This window comes from Hipposideros armiger, unplaced genomic scaffold (genome assembly GCF_001890085.2).
Source record: "Hipposideros armiger isolate ML-2016 unplaced genomic scaffold, ASM189008v1 scaffold_188, whole genome shotgun sequence".
In the NCBI taxonomy this organism is placed as follows: Eukaryota; Metazoa; Chordata; class Mammalia; order Chiroptera; family Hipposideridae; genus Hipposideros; species Hipposideros armiger.
In genome coordinates, this window is record NW_017731538.1 from 1,855,128 (window position 1) to 1,879,232 (window position 24,105).

Here is a 24,105-nt window from a genome sequence, read left to right on the forward strand (position 1 = left end):
CAGTAATTTTGAGGATAATTTACCATTTCTCCCTAATCTCAGGATACTGCATCAGTAAATAGCATAAAATCAAACTTGAACCAGGCTTAATTTAGCAAAAATATTTCACAGATATAAACTCCTTTCTATAAAATTCTCATTGCAGAGAGATAATGGAAGAATAGGTAACCCCTTGAAAATGATTTTACTTAGACATTTGCAATCCCAGAGGAAGACTGCTTTAATGTAGGAGGGGGAGAAATATTCTGGTCTGAATCTAGTGTAACTTAGTTTTTAGACGAGAACTACCAAGTATATATGTGGAGCTGTAGATTTCAAATAATCTCTAGTTTCATAATATTTATAAGCTTCCTACTTTTTTTTTTTTTTTTTGAATTAGGGATGGATTGATAACTTTAATGGACCAAGTGGTCTCTTTATTGCGGTAAGTAAACTTTTTGATATATTTAATATTCTATATATTTTTTTCTGTATATATTTATATGTATGTATGCACTCTGGCTTATATATCTTAAGGTGTTGTTTTTAATTTTAACAAAGGCAGGGAAAGGAATTCTTCGAACAATGCGTGCCTCCAACAATGCCCTTGCAGATCTTGTTCCTGTAGATGTAGTTGTCAACACGAGTCTTGCGGCAGCCTGGTATTCCGGAATTAATAGGTATATGAGGTGACAGTGTTGCTTGTTACATATTTAGTAACTGAGAAGGGAAAACAGAACTACTGACTAATGTTAATCCCTCGGTCTTAATGTTCCCATACCAATATATAGGCATTATCACTTCCAACTGCAAGAGTTGGCTTACCACAGGTGATAATAGCAAGAGGTTCCATCAACTTGCTAAGGCTTGTTATTAAGGCTTATTAAGGCTTAACATTAATTCTCATGTACTAACTATAGGATGGACAAGTTCAGTAGAAATTAAAAATGAATTCCCCCAGCCCCAGATGATATTTTTAATCCAAACTAAAACTTGGCATAAACGCAGCATAAAGAGCTGAAAATTCAGATATCAAACATGTCACACTAGAATGGGCTGTCCAAGTGGCTCAGTTGGTTAAGAGCTCGCTCAAGCGTGCGAGCTCTGAGCAACAGCGGTTCAATGCCTGGCCCAGGCTGAGCTGCCGCTGAGCTGCCAACAGGTGGCAGGATGGCTCAGCTAAAAAAAATTTTTAAAAAAAGTCACACCAGAGCAATTTTAAAGAACTCATGGGCCTCCTTTTAGAAGGGAGTAGTAGCATTTACAGGTGACACATAAACTTTAGGCTCAGTAACTTTTGTTTTCTAATTAACAAACTACCCTTATTTTTGAAGTCAGTATTTTTTATCTCTTAAAAAGGTGGGATAGATTATATGGATATACAGTTTCTGGTAAAAGGGAATTCAGCCTATAATATTTTCAGCTAGAGCATCTGAAAATGGGAAGAAGATAGGAAAAACTGAGATTATTTGTTGTTGTTTTTCTTACATTTGAAAACAACAGACATTCCTGCTAATACAAGGAAGAAAAAGATAAAAAGAAAAAATTTGTATTTTTTAATAATATTTTTGGTAGGGGAGGTGGAAGGGTAGCTATAAATAGTCATTAATATACACAAAAATTAATCTTTTGAGGATAATTTTAAAAATAATGTAGAAAAGGTATCCGTCCTCATTTTTTCCTACTTGAATATCATAAAAGAGTTAGATTGGACAAGTTTGGCCTCTTTTTATATTTCACTGCTTTGATCTTTGTTTTTGCAGACCAAGGAACATCATGGTGTATAATTGCACAACAGGCAGCACTAATCCTTTCCACTGGGGTGAAGTTGGTATGATTTTACCTGTGTTTTTGAATGTTAGAATAAATCTTAAAATGTTCTCTGAGCTCTTACGTCAGAATAATCCATGAGACATTAAGGCCACTGAATTACCAATTTATTCTTATTTTAATTGCCATCTTAAGACTATGTACCAACACTGTCTTGTGGTCCATAATAATATTTTACAAATTTAAAAATATCCTGTTATATATCCCCTCCCCATTGCACCCTTGTCTGATCCTTACTCTTTTTCTGCTGCCATTTGCCCATACCTGTGGCATGGAAACAGTGCTTTTTTTTTTCTTTCATGTGTACTGTCAATGCTGATGTTGCCTATCATAGGCAATAGCACTTCCAACTACAAGAGTTGGTATTTCCCAGGACATAGCTATTTCCCAGGACATAGCTAGTGGCCCAGAGTAATAAATGAAGGAGTCAACAAGTAGGATACATTTTGTTAGAATATTTTCCATTATACTTATTAATCTATATAAATTGACAAATTCATAGCAGGTAGTATGTATGCTTTGTTACGTGTTCTAAAATGGGAATACTGCAACTTAAAGACTCCTAAAATTGAATCATTTTTAAGTTGTTGGTTGATGTTTTCAAATTTAAAGGAAAATACATATGGCATTGATTTATTAATAGGTCTTATTTTATCTCTAACTGAACAATTTTTGTTACCCTTGTAGAACAATTTTGATTTTAAAGTAAATCTTTTATGTCATTCGTTTAGGGTTTTTCTGTGGCTTTTTTATTTCAATTTAAAGATTGACCATTAGAGCATATAAGAAAAAAAAAATCTAGGGTGATTTTAGTTTTATGATAATTAAATTTAAATGTATTCTTTTAATAATTTTAAAACACTTCGAATGAGAGGTTTTTTTGTAATCTTTTTTTGTGTTGTAAAGTTCAGTAAAAATTAAGTTGAGCATTATTTTTTAGTAAGAGTCTCAAAATACATTTCCATTAACATAGATGATAATTGATTTGATTGTGTCGACATTGCATAACCTAAATAAATTATAGCAGAAGTTAATTTGGGGTTGTTTTAAGCTGTTAATGTATGTAAATTTGAGCTACTTAATTATTCATAAGCAAAGGATGATGATTTTCCTTTTCTTTTTTAAGTAAGTACAGTAATAAGAATCTGGAAAGAGGAACAGAAAGAAAGAAGCTATCGTGACAGGTGAAATATAGAAAGTGACATTGTAAACTGACATAGGTAAAACATTAAAAGGATTTTTAAGAGTGAATTTTAACAAAAATTCATTCATCTAAATAAAATTCATAAATAGTGGCAGTTCTAAAACCACTTGAGTTCAGCAGTCTAATACCCATATTCTCTTAGCTACTACAGAGAGTAGAAAAGTTTGTTTTTTAAATGAGCGAACTCTTGACATTTTGGTAAAATACTTTGCTTTGTAAAAACATGACTTTTTTTTTTCAAAACTTCATTACATGGTTATTATCAAAGCTGTTACACAACTTTTCTTCCTCAGAATACCATGTAATTTCCACTTTCAAGAGGAATCCTCTCGAACAGGCCTTCAGACGGCCCAATGTAAATCTAACCTCCAATCACCTTTTATATCATTACTGGATTGCTGTGAGCCATAAGGCCCCAGCATTCCTGTATGATATCTACCTCAGGATGACTGGAAGAAGCCCAAGGTAATGGTGACTAGCTCTGTCTTATCTGTTCCTCTGACTGTTAAACAACCTGTGCTTACACTAAAATGCCTATTAACTCTGTATTTGTTTATGCTTATGATAAGGCTTAATGGCCTTTTGTGAATGAGAAGACTCTTGCATTTAAGACTTTGTCAGAAAAACAAAGGTAGTGTTGCAATTCACTCTAATTTATTCTAAAGTTTGGATGATAAATTATTGTCATGTGCTGAATTCTAGGTCTAACTTTAGGTATTTTTTCTGAATAATAAATAACATTCAAAATGCTTTGACGCTTATTTTTCCTACAGGATATTATCTAAATCATTCCTTCAAGATGAATCCTTTAAATCAAGTATTCAGGCGCCCCAATGTTAAGTTGTATTCCAACAACTTATTGCTTCATTATTGGAAGGGTGTCAGACATACAGTACCTGCATTATTGCTCGATCTTGCACTCAGGTTGACAGGTCAGGAACCGTGGTAAGAAGAATAGCAGTAAATACACTCTGTATTGGTAAGGTGGTGGAAGCTTGCTGGAGAGACGAGAAGTCGCTAGCATGAGCTTTATCTTTAGAATACTAACCTGATTAATCACAATCACAGTCAGGATGCTAAGACATTTCTTATCAATTGGGGATATTTGGGGAGACTGACTGGATCTTATCTTACTGGGCCCACTGATCCTCCAAAATCCCATAATATAGGAAATGTCTAACATCAAGATTGTCATTGTTATTATAAGCTGAAATAGAGCCCTTCTCTTCCCTTTAAAAACGTAGGGGTAGCTTTATAGGGGATTAAAGGTAAAATGTTTTGCTTTAAGTAGATTATGCAGTTTTACATGAAAAAACATAAGATGCTTCTAGACAATTAATTGCTTGAATTATCTCAGCTGCCCATTCAGCTTATAATATGGTAATTACAGTTTTTGACTAATTTTCCAGGTTGAGAATATAATTTTTTTTTAAGTTAATAAAAATTGGAAAACTTCGTTTTATTTATAGTCGTTATAGCCTTTTTCTCTTCTATCTTTTCTTTCTTTTTTTTTTGAAACCCCATAAACTTAAAGTCTTCCTGTCTTTACCACAATTATAGTGAAATGTACTATAAAAATATTTATTTTTTTAACTACATTGGCATTACAGTGGAGCCTTTGATTGGAGAGTTCAGGATTTGACTATTTATGTACAAAGAAGATGCTGATTTCAGAACTTCCATCAGCTGCTCAAAAAGTAAAAGTGAGGTATCTGCCAGTTATAGTGTATCAGGATCTGAGTTACTTGTAGGGGTTTTCTGTGGATTTGGTTGTCCATTATGTTTCTAAATCTATATGTTCAATATTGAAATACGTAAGAGGTGTTGAATTGAACAACTTTAGAATAGGTGAAGAACTGTGTAATGGAGAAAAGATGCCAAATATATCAAAGTTATTTTCACGGTTTTAGAATGATCTGAAAAGTGCAGTATTTGTCATTGGCAGCATTTTTTTGTGGCTAAAAAAGCAGATGTAAAAATATGAATGATGGCAATGTATGCTTTCTTGATATTAATAAAGTTGCAAGTTAGAACAGAAAAGTCAGAACTAGGTCAAAAAAGTAAAATGAGTTAAATATATCACAATGCCGTACAGAAAAAATGGGGGCTTAATAAACTTAAAAAATGGGTGAATAACCAAAGTTTATTAAATAGTTTATACTAGGTGTTGCTACATAACAAGTCATCTCAAATTTAGTGGCTTTAAAACAGCAGTCGTTTTATTCTTTCTTTCCGTTTATAATTTCTGTCAGGATCAGGCATTGGGGAAGGATCAGCTGGGCAGTTTTGGCTTGGAACTCTTTCATGTAGTTGTGGTCTGATGGAGCGGAAAGGGGCGCATGCCGTGGAACAGCTAGTACTGCAGTATTTTCACATAGTGTCAGGATCTCATAGTCTCTTTCCAAGGACTAGTGGTAGCCTTAGGGAAATTGGACTCCTTATATGACAACTGAAGGCTTCTAGGTGAAGTATTTCAGCAGGCAAGGTGGAAGCCACATGCATTTTGTGATCTATCTAGGAAAATCATGCAGCCCTACTTCCACCTCATTCTTTTAGTCACAAGTGAGTCACAAGTCCTCCAGGATTCACAGAAAGGGGATGTAGAGAATGGTCAAGATCATGTATATGAACAAATAAGATGAAAGGTATTGTTGCAGCCATTTTTGGGAAATGCAGTTTGCTACAGTCAGCCTTCTGGCTACAACAATTTATATTTCTCCTACATGGAATACACACTTGTTTCTTCCCCCCATGACCCCTCTGTCATCAGCTTCAAGCCAGTGTTTGGTCAACGAAATCTGGTGTAAATCAGATGAGTCTCTTTAGGAATGGTTTTGCAGGTATAGTTCCTTAAGTATTGGTCTGAAATCCTATGAACTAAAGCAACAAATTACCTGCTGCCTACACATCCAATATATAATGGTGAGGCAAGCCTAGGAAAACGACTTTAGACAGTCTTGTTCAAAAGAAGAGAAAATGGGAGGCACACAGCAATCACTGGTCCATAACAGTTCCAAATTCCAGCTGGGTATGTGTTGATGGTTTCTTATTTAGGGTTCGGTCCTACTCTCTGGGAGTTCCCAGTGGCTCTTGGTGGCTGCCTTGTGAGTCATTCTTCTTTTTCCATTAAAAAATGGCCTGCGTTTATAACTGAATAGCTTTCTTAATCTATTTCCTGCCCATAAGAGGTTGGGAGTCCCTGGGGGGAATCAGCTACTGTAAAAGGGTTGTATGGTTTCTGTTGCAGCTACTCAACTCTGCTGTTAATTGTAGCCTCCACCTTGCAACTACCCACCTCTTTATCCATAAACAATATGTAAATGAGTAAGCATGACTGTGTTCCAATAAAACTTTATTTATAAAAACACGTAGGTTTGGCCCTTCGACTGTTGTTTGCTAGCCCTTGCTAGATCCAAAGGCCACTCTTCATTTTGTACTATCTCTGTCCCCTTAAATATAAACAGATAGGATTCCTTTTAAAACTGTGTGGATTTCCTGTGTATCTATTTTAAAACAATCGACTCCATTAGACCAAAGCCATACCCACAGATCTCTCTGAGACATGCCCTTCTCAGTCCTGGGTTCCTTACGAGGTTGCTATGAGACAGCATCCTTAGATCCTTGCCTCTTAGGTCTTTAGACTCTTAGGTCCTGCTTCTTGGGTTTCTAGGAGGCATTTTTTAAAGAAGCAAGCCTTTTGTTTGAAAGATTCTATTAGGTATGTTGAACAAACTTAGAGTCTGGAGGCTTTGGTTAGAAATAAATGATAAAGGTTTATTCAAAGGTTTTTGGGTTTGCAAATCAGAAACACAGCTGGGCAATACCCAGAGTGTTCCAAAGAAGAAAGAAAAGTTGAGTTCTTACAGTAAAAAGTACGTGTTTAAGAAGAATCAATCCTGCATTCTGAGCCCTAGGATTGGTCCAGGATTGTTATTAGTCAGATGTCAGTCGATCTGGATGACAAAGGCCAGGTGATCCGGAGGATAGATGCCACAGGAGGTCTGGTCACACCTGGTAGTCTGGATAATGGATGTCAGATGGTCTGGATAAGTGAGTCCTTCAGAGAGTAATCAGGATTATCTGGAGGTCTGGCATGTATGTCCAGGCATTGGCACACATTGAGGTGATGTATATATCCAGGCATTGACACAGGATTGGAAAGTTCAGAGGTGTAAGTTCCCAGGCCAGTTAAAACAAAAATAGAATTGTTTCCTCCAATTTAGCAGCTTGACTATAGTGACTCTGTTTCATTTCTTCACTCTATTCCTCAGGTACTACCTTAGATCTTTCTGAGGTCTTAACAGAATATCTTACATCTAAATTCTGGATTTGATCTGTGCTTAGAAGCCATTTTTTAAAAGAATTCCTGGGTGGCATTTTACATTTCCTCTAAATTCCACTCAAACAAATAGTTCATTTTTAAAAGACCACCTTAGTCCTCTTTGAGGAAATCATCTTGGCTAGATCATCAAGTTTATTCGGTACAGTTTCTAGTTTCCATGTTACTACAGGTGACAGTTTTGTTTTTCCAACTCCCAGCAATATTTTTCTCACTTTCCTTTAAGGCCACACCAGCAGGTTCATTAAAGCCCTTTAAGGCATCAATAAAATTCTATTCTTGATCCTTCAGGTTTCACCAATGGTCACCTCAAAGGCCTTTTAGATTCTGTCTACCATCTGACCCTAAAGCAAATACTACATGTTTTAGATTTTTATTATAGCAGCCCTGCATTCCCCAGTACTAAGATCTGTTCCTATTACCTGTGCTCTGTGGCAAATCCCCTCAAACTTAGTATCTTAAAACAATCATTTTTTTTATCACTTATGATTTTTGTGGGTCAGGAATTCTAGGAGGATTTGGCTACATGGTCCTGGCTCAGTCTTTCAAGTAGTAGTAGTCAGATAGGGACTAGAGTAGGTCACTGTAGAGAGCGTGGTAAAGGAGAGGAAGGGTGCAGAGCAGCTGGGGTGGCCGGGCATATTTCTCTCTTCTTTTAGTCCCTCAGAGCCTCTCCACGTGGCCTTTCCACATGGACTAGTTTGGGCCTCCTCACAGCATGATAGACTCAGGGAAAGATGGACAGCATGCATGGTAACTGGAGGCTTCAAGGGTGAGTATTCTAGGGAGCAAGGCAGAAAGTCCTATCACCTTTTCTTACCTACCCTGGAAAATCACAAGGTCATTTCCACCTCGTCTATTGGATATGTTACCTTCCCCTCTTGATGGGAAGATAGTCAAGGTGATATAGGTGAGCATGTAGGATGGGAGATAATATTGCAGCCACCTTTGGAAATTAAAATCTCCAAATAGGAAACACCAAGTAAAGAATCTTATTATCTGAGGTTTGTCTTGTGTGAGGCTAAGTATTAAATCAGAAATTATCTGACCTCTGGGAACTTAGAGACATAAAATATTTTTGTTTTTATTTAGCCACTTTTATAAATGTTAAATACGAAGTCTTATAATTTATATTATTTAATTTATTCAGACATTTACCGAGACAATCACTGGGCTTTATACCTTATATTGAGGGCTTAATATAGTGCCCTTTTCTGCATTAAACTAATGTCAGTTATGTTGTTCATGTTGTGCATTTTACTCATTTACATTATTCTAAGCGTCAGCTAGATAAAAATCTGATTTGCTTTATATCTTGACATAATTATAAAAAGTATACCTCATATGTGCACTATGGATTCCTGGTTAATAGCCATTAGGGACTAGGATGTATGATATTACATTGTAGAAGCAGTATTAATTGTTCACTGTAGCTCTAGAAATGTAGTGGACATTTCATCACTGTTAAAAATGACGTTAAAAAATGGTACATGGTCTTATTTCTTGGTTATTTAGCTTCTCTGAACCTGATATTTATTAATCTGCGTGGCTCTCTACAGAGGACAATTTTGCCACCTCTCGGGACATTTTTAGTTATCACAACTGTGGGAGGGGTGCTACTGGCATCTAGTTGGTAGAGGCCAGAAATGCTGCTATGCATCTTAAAATGCCCAGGATAGCACCCCACCACAAAGAATTATCTGGCCCAAAATGTCTGTAGTGCTGAGGTTGAGAAACCCTGGACTCAATGACTGTGAAGATCTTGCCCTACTGTAAAGGATTGTGATGGATTATGTTTTGTGCGTTGCCATAATGAAGAGTAAATGAATACTCAGAAGATGGCGTGGCAGTGCAGCCCAGGCACTTGCTCTCATGTCACGTCTCACCAAAGAGGGATGGTGCAAAGTTCTAAGTCTCTTTTATAGGTTTGATAAATACTCTGTGAACTTTACTCTTATATAACCTTTCAAATTTCTTTTTCCCACTCCAGTTTTTATTATAGTTATTTTGAGTGGCTGAATCAGTGATTGAGTTTAGTGTAATTCTAAGTCATGTGAATGAATCTGAAGATAAGACTAGATGAGAATTATCAGTGAAAAAGGAGTTAGGAAGAAAAACTTTTTAATAAGATGTATGTTGGAAAACCATATTAACCAAATATGTGTATGTGTTTTGATTCAAGTATACTATACTGGCTGTGATAGTCAATACTGATTTAATTACTTTTTTTTTTTAAGAAAAGTTGTTTAATCTATTTTCTAAAAGCAGCATGTCTTGTTTTTTCCCACCAAGTGCTTTTGAGCTGTGTGAACTACTTTTGTCCAAATATAGCCTTTGATGCCCAGTAATTCTTTTCGTGTTTAATGGAGGTTTTATTTTGTAATTGTTTTCTTGCATGAGCTGCAGTTTTTCTTTACATAGTGTTACCTCATTTTCTCTCAGTATTCTGGATTCAGGGTTTCTTTCTAAATGTATGTGTCATCGGAATTGTTAATGATGTTACTGTTTTGATTTTCCACCCCCTGCATTTCTGATGTTCTAATTTGTCCCTATTTCTAAAGCACCTGATTTGGGGACTCTCTAAACTACATATAATGCCAATCATTATTGTGGGAATATAAATTGAGTTCTTTTTAAGTTATTTCTTCACAAATTATTTTTCTGTTTATCAGAGGTTAGGAATTTTAGGTGTGTTTTGTATCAAAAAGTTCTTTCTTCCCTTTCCCTACTTACCATAGGTGATTGTTTTATAGATGTTTCTGCTCGGGTTAGTGTTATGATATCAATGACTTAACAGTGTGCCATGCTATATGAAATGACGAATTTTAAAATTAAGGCCCTGTACCCTTTTAAAAAGAAAGAATCGAACTCCTTTATTTCTATAAGGATAGATACTGGGGACTTGGGGAGATGAGTATCTATTTCAGAAAGTTTTCAGCATGAGTCATTGATTTCATGGCACATCCAGATGATCAAGAGCAGTACCTGTCAGTGTTAAAGAGAAAGTTATTTTTAAAATATATAGACAGAGTTGACTAAATGGCAAATGAATATTTCTGTATAATATAACACAATATGTTTTGAATTCATAGGAAATATTAGTAAATGCAGCTGAACTAAAATGTGGTTTACGGAACAAAAAGCAAGGGAATTCTAATTGAACCCATTTATTGCTTAGTATTATATGTAGAAAATTAGACCTTAAAGTATTATATTTCCTTTGAAAATTAATTTCATGTATCAGCAGAACTCTATTTAGATAATATTAAATTCATTTGCTGCTTAAAATTTTTTTTTGTTTTGAATTTATGAAATATTCTTCCAAGATGCAGAAATATTCTTATTAGACCTGCTGGTTTGGTACACTTATTGAATTACATATTATAATTTTACTGTTAATGTCTCAGTATAGAAATTGATAACTTTGGGTGGTGGTGAGATTTTTCCTAATCTATGCAAAATATAAACCTGTCATTTTCTTATAACAGGATGATGAAAACAATAACTCGTCTTCACAAAGCTATGATGTTTCTTGAATATTTCACAAGTAATTCTTGGGTTTGGAATACTGATAATGTCAATATGTTAATGAATCAACTAAATCCTGAAGACAAAAAGGCAAGTATTTTCTGTTTTATATTAGAAAATAAGTAGCATAGTAATTAGACAGCCATTAACAACCTGAAAAATAATTGGATATTTTCCACAACCATCATGCAGCAAGAAAGTTATCGATGTATTTATAGTCTCTCATTAAAGCTTCAATCATAATTGTTGGTAATGAAATAAAATTGATTTACCTTAGAATTTATAATGTTAAGTATTTGAGAGGCAGAGATATCTTAAGAATATAATTGAAATGTTGATTCTTTTTTTTCTTTTAATGTCAGGCTCAAAGAGAACTTTGATTTCTTTATACATTTTTCCCCAAAATACTTTGTTTTCTGAATTTTGAGAAAAACCTTCTCTCAGAAATTGTTTTTCATATACTTCTACTTTTTATCATTCCACATTTTTCCCTCTGTTAGTTTGAAACAGACTCTCGGTGTGAGTTATTTTTGAGAGTATCTTAGGAATTTTTTTTTTTTTAAGACTTTTATTGGGGAATTGGGGAAGGGGAACATTGTGTTTTTTCAGGACCCATCAGCTCCAAGTCAAGTTGTTGTCCTTCAATATTAGTTGTGGAGGGCTCAAGCTCAGCTCTAAGTCCAGTCGCTGCTTTCAGTCTAGTGGTGGGGGGGTGAGGGGGGGGTCACACGCATAGTCCACCATCCTATGCGGGAATCGAACCGGTGACCCTGTTGCTCAGAGCTTGTGCTCTTAACCAGCTGAGCCACTCGGCTGGCCCCCACCTTAGGTATTTTAACATGCATACCTAATAAAGTCTAAATTACAATTTCTATATTCCTCAATGACATTCAGGACCTTAAAATGTTTTAGCTGTGTTTACCTTACATGGTTAATACATTACTTTAGATCTCTATTTAAACCTCTTAAGTAGAAATGATTATTTTGTTCATTTTATTTAGATTTAGCTATATATTTACCAATGTCTTTGCTATCAGATCCTATCTATATCCAGAATACTAGAATATGATTTATGATTTAGTTGTGGGGTCTGTTAGTAGTGAACTCTAGGTTTTTGATTGTCTGACATGTCTTTATTTCACCCTTGTTTCTGTAACATGATTTCAATACATTAAAGGTAACTTTCTTTTCATGTGTTTCTTATGTTGTTGCTGTTGAAAAGTCTAATTTGCTGCTGCTTTACAGGTGGTCTGTTACTCCTGGCTTCTTTTCAGGAGTTTTTCTCTGTGTTTGGTGTTCTGCAGTTTCACTATGAATGTGGGTGTAATTTTTTAAAGTTTATCCTGTTTCGGTTGGGCTTCCTGGGTCTGAAGTTTGATGTCTTTTAGCAATTCATGAAAATACTTAGCCATTGTTTCCTCAAATATTGCCTCTTCACCATTCTTTATCTTCTTGTGAAATTTTAGTATATGTTAGATCTATCTCTCCTCCAGGTCTTTTGACTTTAATTTCATATTTTGTATCTCTGTTTCTGGCCTGAAATCTAGATAATTTATTAAAGTTCTGTGGCACTCTATCAGCTGTGTCTAAACCACCCAATTGAATTTTTGGTTGTAGTCATTATATTTTCATTTAAAAGAATTTTTTTTAATATGATTTTTTTTTAAAGATTTTATTGGGGAATTGGGGGAGGGGAACAGCCAAGTTGTTGTCCTTCAGTCTTAGTTGTGGAGGGCGCAGCAAGCTCAGCTCCAAGTCCAGTCACCGTCCGGCCGCCGGTCGGCAGCTTGCGGCTGCTCAGCTCAAGGTGCCGTGTTCAGTCTTAGTTGCCGGGGGAGGGTCGAGGGGTGGGGAGGGAGACACAGCCCTCCATCCCATGTGGGAGTCAAACCAGCAACCTTGTTAGGAGCACGTGCTCTCACTGATCCATACTGCCGCCTAGTGGCAGCTCAGCTCTGGCACAGCTTACTGGCCCATGTGGGAATCGAACCCGCGACCCTGTTGCTCAGAGCTCACGCTCTTAATCAACTGAGCCACTTATCCGGCCCTGTATTTTCATTTTTAGGTCAATTTATTTTTCAGAGCTTACAGACATTTCTTAATTAAGCAATCTTTAGAATTTTTTCTTGAAACATGTTAAACATAATTGTTTTAAATTCTGTTTCTGCTCCTTCAAACTTCTACAGGGTGTTCAGATCTGATCTATCTGTTGTTTAAGCTGGGTGTCACTTCTGGCACCTTATTTCTGTTTTTAGGTATTTGATTGTAAATTCACATTCCTTGAGGATTTCTATGGGAATTGTTTTGAGGCCTACATTGAAATTGCAGTTTTCCAGTAGGGACTTACCTTTGCTTCCACCAATAGCCTAGTGACTATTAGCATTAACTAACTAGGTGGCATTAACAAGTCAGGAACACTTTAAAATATCTCTCACTTTAGCATAACTGAGGTAAATACAGGCCTTAAGTAGACTATAGGGCTGGTTCATGGTTACAGTTTCTCAAAGGAGATTTTTTTTTCCACCTTCCCAGAAACAGCTTCCTTTCTCTTTCCACTTCTTCTTAAAAAAATTTAATAATATGTTTTATTTAATCCAATACATCCAAAATAACATATAATTTGAACAAAAGTTACTTGAAGTTTAAAAAGTTCTTTAAAGGATATTTTACTTTGTATTTTTCATACTGAGCCTTCGAAAGCCAGTGTGCATTGTGCACCCCACAGCACATGTCAGTTCAGGCCAGCCACCCTTCAGGTGTCCCCGAGGCGCATGTGGATTGTGGCTGCCATATTGGATAGTGCAGCTTTAGTCCATTCTACTGGGTCTGTGTGACAAAAGTTCTCAAATGTGCTGTTTCTCTGCCCACTATGTGTGGTAGGTTTACTTTTTCACCCTGTGCTCTGAGGATAAAACTTGTTGGATTCTTACTTTTTTGCAGGAGTGTTCTGTAAGAACGTAGAACACTTCTGAATTTATGGGCCCACAGGCTTTATAGCCAGTTTTCCTCTCTTCCTTTAACCTTCAGCGCAGATGGTCTAAGTTAGTAGGGTCCTGCAGATACTCTCAAGCTGAAAGATTTACAGCTTCTGCTGATTCCATACTTTCCTCCACCCCGCCTTCGCCCTCCCACCCCACATCCCAAAGCACAACACATACTGCTCAGTGGATTATTAGAAAATGAGCACCCAGGTGAAGAAATAGAAATTACCCCCAGATTTCCTCATAGCGCCTATGAAATCACTACCTCCTCTCCTAACTCCATCTTGAGCTCTAACACTAAATGTTAGTTTTACCCATTTTTGACTTTGCACAAATGATAAGATACAGTATTTTTTTTTCACTTTTTGTTGATAGACATTTGAGTTATTTCCAGTTTTTGGGTATTAGGAATAATTCTTCTATGAACCACGTACACACATTTGTGTAGGATATAGATCTAGAAATAGAATAGCTGAATCAAAGGGTATTCGTATGTTCAATTTAGTAGATAATGCCAAAAGTTTTCCAGAGGGGAGTGTATCTATTTATATTCCAAGTGGCAGCATATGAGAGTTCCTGTTAATCTTCATCCTCCCTAACACTTGGCATTTTAATTTTTAATTTTTAATTTGAGCCACTTTGGTGGGTGTGTAGTGGTATTTCAATGTGATTTTAGTATGCATTTCATATTACATAAAAAGCTTATGTAGAAATGGCCAAAAATGTCAATACTAGAGAGATGAAAAGTTTACAGAAAAACAATTCTTAAGTGATTCTTAACCTTTTGAAAAGATTCTCAACTTCACTCAGAAAAAATGGAAATACAAATTAAGACTGAGATGTTTACTACTTATCAGATTTGCAAAAATGCAAACTCAACATATTCTGGTGAGGCCTTGAGCAAATGGGCGTTTTCGTATATTGCTGGTAGAAATGTATATCTTTCTCTGTCCTTTTATTTTCAACTTTCTGTATCATCTTTCAGATATTTCTTTTACAAATAGCATATGGATTTTTTTTTCCAGTCTGACAATTTTTCACCCTTAATTGGAGGATTTAATTTATAATGTAATTCCTGATAATTTTGCATTTAAATCTGACTCTTAGTACTTTCTATTTGTCCTACCTGTTTTAAGTTCTTTTTCCTTTTTGCTTTCATTGAGGTTATTTTTACAATTCCATATTTTACCATTTGTAGTAGCTACATAGAAATATATTATTTTTCAGTTGTTCTAGCAGATTACTCTGGAGATTACAGCATCCTTAATTTATCAAGGTCTAATGTAATGTTGATAATAACTCCTTTTCTCAGATAATACAAGGACTAACAGTTTATCTACTATCATTAACATATTTTAATTCTATATATGTGTTATATGCCTCATAACCATTATTCTTATTGCAGTCTATGTGATAAGTATTCATATAGATTTACCAGCATAATTGTCCTTTTATTGTTCTTTATTTCTTTTTCCATCTCAGACTTCAATCTGGAATCATTTTCATTATGCCTAAAGAATGCCCTTTAATGCACTTCCTCTAGTATGAGTTTTCTGCTCATGTCAGATTATTTCAGCTTTTATTCTTCTGGAAACATCTTTATTTTTCAAAGATACTTATACTAGTATAGATTTCTATGTCAGCAGTTTTCTTCGAGCACTTGAAAAACATCTTTGGTTTCCCATTGCTTCTTTTGATAAGTCAACTGTCAGTAGTTATTTTGGAGGTAATCTATATGGCATTTGCTGACATCTTTAAAATTTTTCTCCTTGACTTTCAACAGTTTTATTCTAATATGTCTAGTTGTATGTGTGTCCATATGGTATATGTGTATTTTGAATCTGTTGCTTGATGTCGCATTATTTTTGGAAAACTTCCAGCCATTGTCTTCTCAGATATTGCTTCTATTCCATTCTTTTCCACTCTCCTGTGGGAATCCAATTATACATATGTATGACCTTCTCATATGTTCTATCTTAAGTCAAGTCTCCATTTTAGTGTGATGTTACTTTAATGACTTACCGTATTTCCCCATGTATAAGACGTTCCCATGTATAAGACGCACCTTAATTTGGGGGCCCGAAATTTGAAAAAAAATGTATTACAGAAAGTTATTGAACTCAAGTTTTATTTATCATAAAATTCATACAACTCATCATCACCGTCAAATGCAAGTAAAAAAAATCTACAACCACTACATAAGACGCACCCAGTTTTTAGACCCCATATTTTTTTAAAAAGGGTGCGTCTTATACATGGGGGATTATGGTATTTATGGTAGCTTTTTTTTTGTCTAAAACTTGCTGTTTTTAGATAAGTGATGGTATATAGTGAATAATCTGTTTATCACTCCAAATGTGTGGAGGAGCACTTTGTAGTGCATAGCCCTCTTATTTTGTCATGAACTATAATAGCATTTTTGTAAAGCTTTCTTTTCTAGATTTATTGACTGTTTTCATCAGATGGCCTAGTTACTGTTGTTTAAACTCCTAAGCCAGCTTTCATGACATATTCTTTCTCTTGATGTCAGTATTATTCTCTAGGAAAATTATTCTGTGTGGTATGCAGGATGTAGATAGAAACTGGAAATAAGTATGTTTATACAGGTATAAAGTGGTGAGGAATACATAGATCTATTTGGACAATGGGATTTTGTCTTTTTTTTATGTTGTAGGCTTTTTTCTCCTCATACTTTGTGTGTATATATATATATTTTCTTCAAATGTTGACACGAGTTTCCAGATTATCTTCTCAATGTTTCTGTGTTTAATAGAAAGTATGGAATAGAAATAAGAACTTCTTTGTGAATAACAGTAAGATTTTTAAAATTTAATATTGTAAACAGTTTGTAATCATGTCATTTGGAATTAGCCTTTAGAAAAACTATGAATTTTTACCTAGTTGTGAAACAAAATTAAGAAAGTAACCAGTCATTCTTTTTGTTTATGTAGACTTTTAATATTGATGTACGGCAGCTACATTGGGCAGAGTACATAGAGAACTACTGCATGGGAACTAAGAAATATGTTTTGAATGAAGAAATGTCTGGCCTCCCTGCAGCTAGAAAACATCTGAACAAGTAAGTTTTACATGGGTTTGGTTTCCTCTTGTCTTCCTTAGGAAATATTACACATATTTTGCGGTGGGGGACGGACAGGGGAGGGTATATTGAATGAAAGATACTGCTAATCTGTTGTTTTAGGAAAAGTGCCTTTCGATTGGAACCATGGTAGTGTTTTTTTAGCTTAATATTGTTGAAGCTTGATAGCTTCATCGATTTATGCTGCTTCTTAGCACTATGTCCAGGTGGAATTTAGTTTTTAAAAGAACTATTATTTTCTATTATATTGCTACTGAAGAAGTAAAGATATTAAGAGAAAGTAAAAGTATAGTTTAAACTGGAGGTAATTTATTTATTTAAATTTTACCCTACTCAAATGCATCTTTGGAAAAGAAAAAGAGATATAATAATACATGATTCAGTGTGTGATTTTTTTCTGTTTATAAAACAGTTATAATTATTCCCTTGGTCTTTTTATAAAAATAACACGTAATGATTGTTTAAAAAAAAAAAACTCAGAAGAGGAAAAATCACTGTTAATTGATCATTCAGAGATGCAATTAAAATTTTAATCTCTTTTATTTGTAGGTTATTTAATACAATTTTTATAACAGTTTTCAAGACTTTTATGTTATTCTTATTATCCCTCCAAACTCCATGAGGCTTTTCAGGACAGTTAGTTGTATAGATGAGGAACTGAGGTTTTGGGAAGTTGTGTTTGCCTTGGTCATATTGTATTAAGTGGCAAAACAAACAAGAACAATGCCCTTTTGACATCGAATTCAAAGCTGCTTTGTCAACACCCATTATTCATATATTATAGTCCTATTTTGCACTGACTATTGAAGTTGAAAGAATGTATGTAACATTGCACATCTAAAGGTTTGTGTCCCTTTCTGACACCATTAAAAACATCAAAAATGTTTTGAAACCTTAGCGAGACAACATGCATGTTGCTCTTTGAGAATGGGAGGGCCCTCCTATCTAGAGCTAATGCCGTGTTTGATTCACGAATGAGTCCTTGTCCAGTGGCCTTTGATCATGTGACTGTCAGCCATAACTGAAGGAGTAAGTTCATTTGTCTGACAACTTATAAGCAGCTAAAGATGTAAAAAAAAATGTTTATTTTCCCTGTAGGATGATATATATATATGTAAAGAGCAAACCTTTTTAGATTAAATAGGAAGTTCTAGATATGTAAGGGGTATGTCTGTTTTACCTACAACATACTTTCTGTGTGGCACAGTACTGGGCACACAGAAGGGTGCTCAGTCATACTTGTTGAATGAGTAAATTTGCATCCCAAATGTACTGTGATAAAGAGCTTTGTGTTATCCATTGTTAATAGAGGTATTAATTTGTTTGATGGACTGCAGTTCAGAATATGCACAGTCAGGTTTGATGTTTGCTAACTTTCTAACTTAAGGATTTCTAGTTAGTTTTTAAATAAATTTCAAATTAATGTGGATTTGAACTTTGATTATATTAAAAACTGAGCATTAATTATCTGCCATCCAACAATATTTATTCCAGAAAATACTGTCTAATAAGTCTCTTGATTTACTTTCCAGGTTGAGGAACATACGTTACGGTTTCAATACTGTCCTTGTGATCCTGATCTGGCGCATTTTTATTGCAAGATCGCAAATGGCAAGAAACATCTGGTACTTTGTGGTTAGTCTGTGTTACAAGTTTCTTTCATACTTCCGAGCATCCAGCACTATGAGATACTGAAGACAAGAATTTAGCATTAGAACATCTATGCATATGGTGGTCTAAATGCACAAAATGTAAAATGTACTTAAGTCATCTCACCTTTTGTCAAGACATTAAACCATCTTAGATCGGAGTGTGGAGTAAATTATGGTACATTTTATGTAACATTTTAATGTTTATGCTCATAAAAACCTAGTGAACACATGCGGTATGCCAGCTCAAATCTGCAATAGCCACCAAAACCATGACTTGATATTTGGATCCCTCGGGAAAAGGGGTGGGGTGAGGGTAGGCGTGGGGACATAGGAACACTGACCAGCATAACTGTGCAATTCTGGAACATGTTAATTAAAATATGCCTTAACATATAGTGAATTTCTAATTCTGATATTTAGTGCAATGGAAAGCATTTATCTGGACAGGAATACTAGCTAAGTTGGTAAATATTTGATTCTTCAGTGTTTTGTTTTTTTTTTTCATCAGTTGAAGGGTTTCGTTTTAATAAAATTATAGCCAAACTATTTTCACATCATCCTGTAATTTATTGAGTGGTCTCAGACATGAAAGGCATGTTCTCACTTTCCTTTCTCTGATTAGAGGTCTGATGCATATCATTTTTCTATAAGCAATCAGTTGCTTTCATAATCAGAAGGCTATCTACATATTATTTTAAAGATCTTACTGGATCTAAATGGGTTTGAAAATCCATATCAACATATGCTATGTGTTTCTTGAAGGAAAATTAAAATGAATTCAATAAGACTATTAGCATAAAAAAAATTATACATTTTTCTTGTTCACATTATGACCAAATAAACATCAATCCTGTGATACGTTGTTCTTGTTTTGAAGTTGGAGGATTTCTTGAGACTTTGGCAAGTTGGGGGTGTGGGTTGGGAAGGGACTCGCCATACTTGTGCTCTCCTCCCTTTATAAATTTTATTAATAAGACTTTAAAAAGGCTTATGCTGTCTTTCCAATGAAAACTGAAAGTGCATTATTATGGAAGAATGTATTTGCAGGTAGTCATAACATTAGGAAAATGTGCTCACGTGTGTGTGTGTAAACACATACTAACTTTTAACCTTGAGAGCTGAATTCCTTCAAGAAAAATAAAATAATGCATAAAATAATGTATATAAAATTAAATAAAGGACTTTATTTACATACCACATAAAGTAGCAAACTGTTGAATGAGTTTGAAGATATTTATTTTTTCTGCATGTGGTTTTAGCTTTAGAAAGAAATGCATTATAGAAACAAGCAATAGTAAGAAAATTAATGTATATTTTAATGATATAATTCCCTTTAAACCTTAGTAGTTAACGCTCCTTACTGTTTTAACATATATTTGGTTTAACAGATTGATCAGCATAATGTGTTCTAATTTAGCTGATCAAGTTGTACTATATTTAAATCATCAACAGTGTATCTTGAATATGTTTAATGAGGTCATTTCACAATACAAAAAATTGCATAGAACTTTACGTCTTAATTTTCTTTGTCACTTTAAATGCAATGTAAAAGAAGTTTATTTTGTTATTGTGAAAAAAACTAAATGTAAAGGAAATCACCTTCTTCCATGCAGGTGTGTAATCTTGAAAAGGAAAAATGCTTCCATGTTGAAGCCAAATTTTCCATAGTAAAACATTTAAACATTATTTTGAAAGAAATATGTATATAAATACATATGTATTCTTTGGAATGATACTAAAGTCTGGTCTAGGACCATACCTTGTATAAGGTGTGAGAGACAAACCGTAACAGTATCTAAAGATGGAATAAATGATGATGCCTTTGATTTAAAGTGGCCCGCGTAATTAACTATAGATGCTGTGTACACTGAGTGCGCCATCTCTCCATATATATTTGCATAATATGTTGAAAACATGCTCACATTTGTATGATTTTTATACGTCTGCCAAATATACTGAGAATCAGATGGACTGTCTTTGTATCTTGAAAACGAATCAGGTACAACTTCAGTAGACAATGTGAAATTCATATGGGGTGTGTATCTTTCGAACTGTATCATTGTTTTTTGGAATCTAACATAAAGAAATGCTAACCGGGAGGGTACTGAGGCCACTGCATTAATTTTATGTATTTAGAATTCTGTTGTTAAAAGAAAGCTAATGAATAGATGAGCATGTCATTTCGGGATTTAGTTCTAAAATTAGTATAAAGCACATATAGATTGTAATCCCCACTAACTAGACTTCAAGTTTAACTTGAATTTAAAGATTTTGGAAATCATTTCTGTTTGTGTCATTTGCTAGACATGCTTTTTAGTTCTGTTTGATTATATTTTGTATACAAACTCAATTTTAACAGGATAGCCTATTAAAAAATTAAATAAATTTAACATTTCCTTTAACTCACTTGATAAAGCTGTATTGTAAAACATGTTTTTCCCCTCCATTCACTCTTGAGTCTTATAATCCTGGCATATGCATTTGTCAATTATGATATCACTGTCATTGTATTTAAATTTGACCTGGCAACATTAATATGTCCTAAAACTCAACACAGAGAAGCATGGCAATATGTTTTTTGACTTAAGGATGGTATAAAATAAACATTTTCAGAATCTGTGTAATAAAGCTTGGAAGCAGGGAGGAAAAAAACTCTTATTTCTTCCCTTGTCTGTGTTTGTTGGAACTGGTTCAGGGTTTCTTGCTTTTTGTTTTAAATGTAAATTGATAATCTTTTTATAAGAAATACATAGACGCATTATTGGGTGCCTTTGTTTGTAAACCAAAAAGTAATAAATGAATCCCTATATTTCCATTATAGTATTTATTGTATTTTTACAGCAATCATCTTGAAAAGTACCAGTGAGATCATGTGTTAGGATTACAGGAAGCAGCCCTCACTCACCCTTCTTACCCTTCTTCAGGTGTGGTCATTACTTGTATGCTAATTTTATTAAATTCTAAGTTTCTTACACAGCATTTTAGGGGAAGCAGATAGTCAGGATGAACACTTTTTAAGGTATTATTTTTATGTATTAGCGAAGATGAGGGAGTTTTTTCTGTTTTCTGGGACCGGCAGGGTTGTCATTAGGCTCCAGCTACTCTCCTCCACATTGAATGATAATTTATAGGTACCTCGTAGTAATTTATCTATTGATTAAGTATAAGGGATCATTCACGAGTAATAGAGACGGGCTGTATAAAAGAAGGAAGCATCGGGCTGGGGTACAGGAGAGTATAAATAGCCAAGCGTGCTCTTGGATAACTCCAAGCCCTGACCTGAAACCATTTAGCACAGACTTGCTCTATTTTGAGAAAAAGCCTCTAACCTTTTGCATGAGAAACCAGAGAAAGGAATGCGTGCTGCGTAACTCAGTATAGAAATGAGCTAATTAACAGTTTCTGTGTAAAAAAAATGAGATGCTTTCTTATTGAGTTAATATTTTTATCTTGAATCATTTTCTAGTCTTAGAATGAATTTGTCTTTTTTTAATGGTGGCGCATCCTCTTAGCACACATCTCCACTGCCCTTAAGATTCTTAAACAAATCATTGTTAATTGATAATAGTTGTGCATAATTGTTAAATAATTCCTTTGATTTTTCTTAAAGAAAAATTTGAGTACCATTAGTTAAGTTTGATGTGCTCCTTTTAAGTTGATGGCTCTCAAATACATTTATATCAAAAAAATGTAAAGTGGTGAGTTTTAGTTTTCCTTACTGTGTGTCTGAACTCAGAACTAAGGCTATAAATGTCTTTTTTGTGTGTTTTTTTTGTCACAGATCACAGACTATATACCTATAATTTTATAGAAGAGAAAGAGAGGCAGTGGAGATTTTTCTGAATTCATTAAAATATACAAAAATTTTTATTCTCTTTGAAATATTTACCTTAAGATTCTCTTCTAGGCATTTAACTTAGTTGTCACATTACAGTTTTATGAGGTTGAATTAGGTGTCCTCCAGAGATGTTTTAGAGACAGAATTCCTTTATTTTCTGCTGTTGTGCAAAAAAGCTAATATTCTCTTTTCTCTTTACCTCTCTCTTTCCCTCCCCCTACCTCTCTCTTCAGTTTTTCAGAGCATGATGTAACTAGAAAGCATTAAAGATTTGAATCATATAAAAATGCTTATGTTTGATAGTCTGTGACCTATAAAGATAATTTCATATGACTCAACCTAGTGTAAGAGCTGCTTTATTGGTTTTATTTTTGAACAAACACCTGAACCTAAACATACAGATAAATACAGTTTGATTTAAAATAGTTGCCCCAGGAGATTGGATATTTATTTCATCAGTACTTAATTATTTGGCATATATTGGGTTGTCGGAAAAGTCATGATGTATTTTTTGTTTTTCTTTGCAGAAATGCATCATGACTTTTCTGACAACCCAATAATACCTAATTTTCTACTTTATGTTAACATCTTTCACAGGTACCTGTCATTTCTCCCCACTTAGTCTTTGGTTTCTTGAGAGGAAAGCCAGCTTTGCACCTTTTACATTGTAGAAATAACACTAGGGAACATTTGTTGAATAGTTACTATGTGCCAGGTTCTATCTAAGCATTTTACATGTACGAACCCACTTATACCTCACAGCAACCCTTTGGGGAGGGCACTTCTATTACCCATGTTATATAGGTTGGTAACTAAGGCATGTGACGTTAATAATTTACCCGTGTCACAATGCTAGTGGCAGAACCAAGGTTTGAACTCAGGTCATCTAGCTCCAAAGCCTACTGCACTTGTTGGCCACACTATCATGCCTTTCTAGACTATGTGGAGAGGTTCTCTGACATGCTGTTGTACTCAAACGTCGATTTGGCTCCTTCATTTCTAAAATCCAGCATTCATCCATTCAGCAAATATTGGGTACCTGTTATGGATTAGGCGCTATGTTTTTTTATTGCAACAACCTGTTGATACCACTCACCATACCAAGCTTCTCAAGTGGTCCAGACGTGAGTATGACATACTGCCTGCCTGCTAGGATTTTATTACCTAACATAGGAAAATAAACAATTTTAATGTAACATAAAAGAGCAAACTAGTGAGAGCAGAGAGGAGTGATGTAATGCTTAGCATTTCAGGGAACAGCTCATACAAACGTGACATCTAAGTTGTGGTTTGAAGTCTGATTGGGAGAGAGGCTGGGATAGGGAAGCATTCCAGGTATGCAGTGTGTATAGAGGCTGGGAAGTGGAGAACAGTGAGGACATTTTTTGGTGCTCAAGGGCAGGGCGACTAAGAAAAGATGAGGCTGGCGGAGCACTTGGGGGCCAACTGAAGGCCTTTGCATGCTCAGAAGGCACTATATAGGCTGTCACAACCTCAAAACACACCCCATTCCTATTAAATAATAATAAATTTGGGGGCTTCATATGAACTGACACTTTTTTGTTCTAAATGAATTTAAGAGAAAAAGGTCTGATACAGAGATGTGAAAATATTGTTCTAATTTCTAATTGTCTAAAATATTTTAATTCAGCTA

General features: G+C 34.8%; 1 protein-coding gene across 7 annotated transcripts in view; it reads left to right on the forward strand.

Moving 5' to 3' along the window:
* The window catches only part of FAR1 (fatty acyl-CoA reductase 1), a 78,253-nt gene extending 56,825 nt beyond the window's left edge, over positions 1 to 21,428 (forward strand). For 6 of the 7 annotated variants that reach the window (XM_019652879.1, XM_019652877.1, XM_019652881.1 and 3 more), the window contains 7 exons: positions 380 to 424; positions 541 to 659; positions 1,743 to 1,810; positions 3,307 to 3,478; positions 10,841 to 10,970; positions 16,813 to 16,940; positions 18,494 to 21,428. In XM_019652879.1, the coding sequence (XP_019508424.1) occupies positions 380 to 424; positions 541 to 659; positions 1,743 to 1,810; positions 3,307 to 3,478; positions 10,841 to 10,970; positions 16,813 to 16,940; positions 18,494 to 18,656 (825 nt within the window). In that variant the 3' untranslated portion in view covers positions 18,657 to 21,428. Of the gene's footprint in view, positions 1 to 379; positions 425 to 540; positions 660 to 1,742; positions 1,811 to 3,306; positions 3,479 to 3,786; positions 3,959 to 10,840; positions 10,971 to 16,812; positions 16,941 to 18,493 lie in introns of all 7 variants that reach the window. The other variant, XM_019652875.1, reaches the window with a different exon arrangement.
* The last annotated feature ends 2,677 nt before the right edge of the window (positions 21,429 to 24,105 follow it).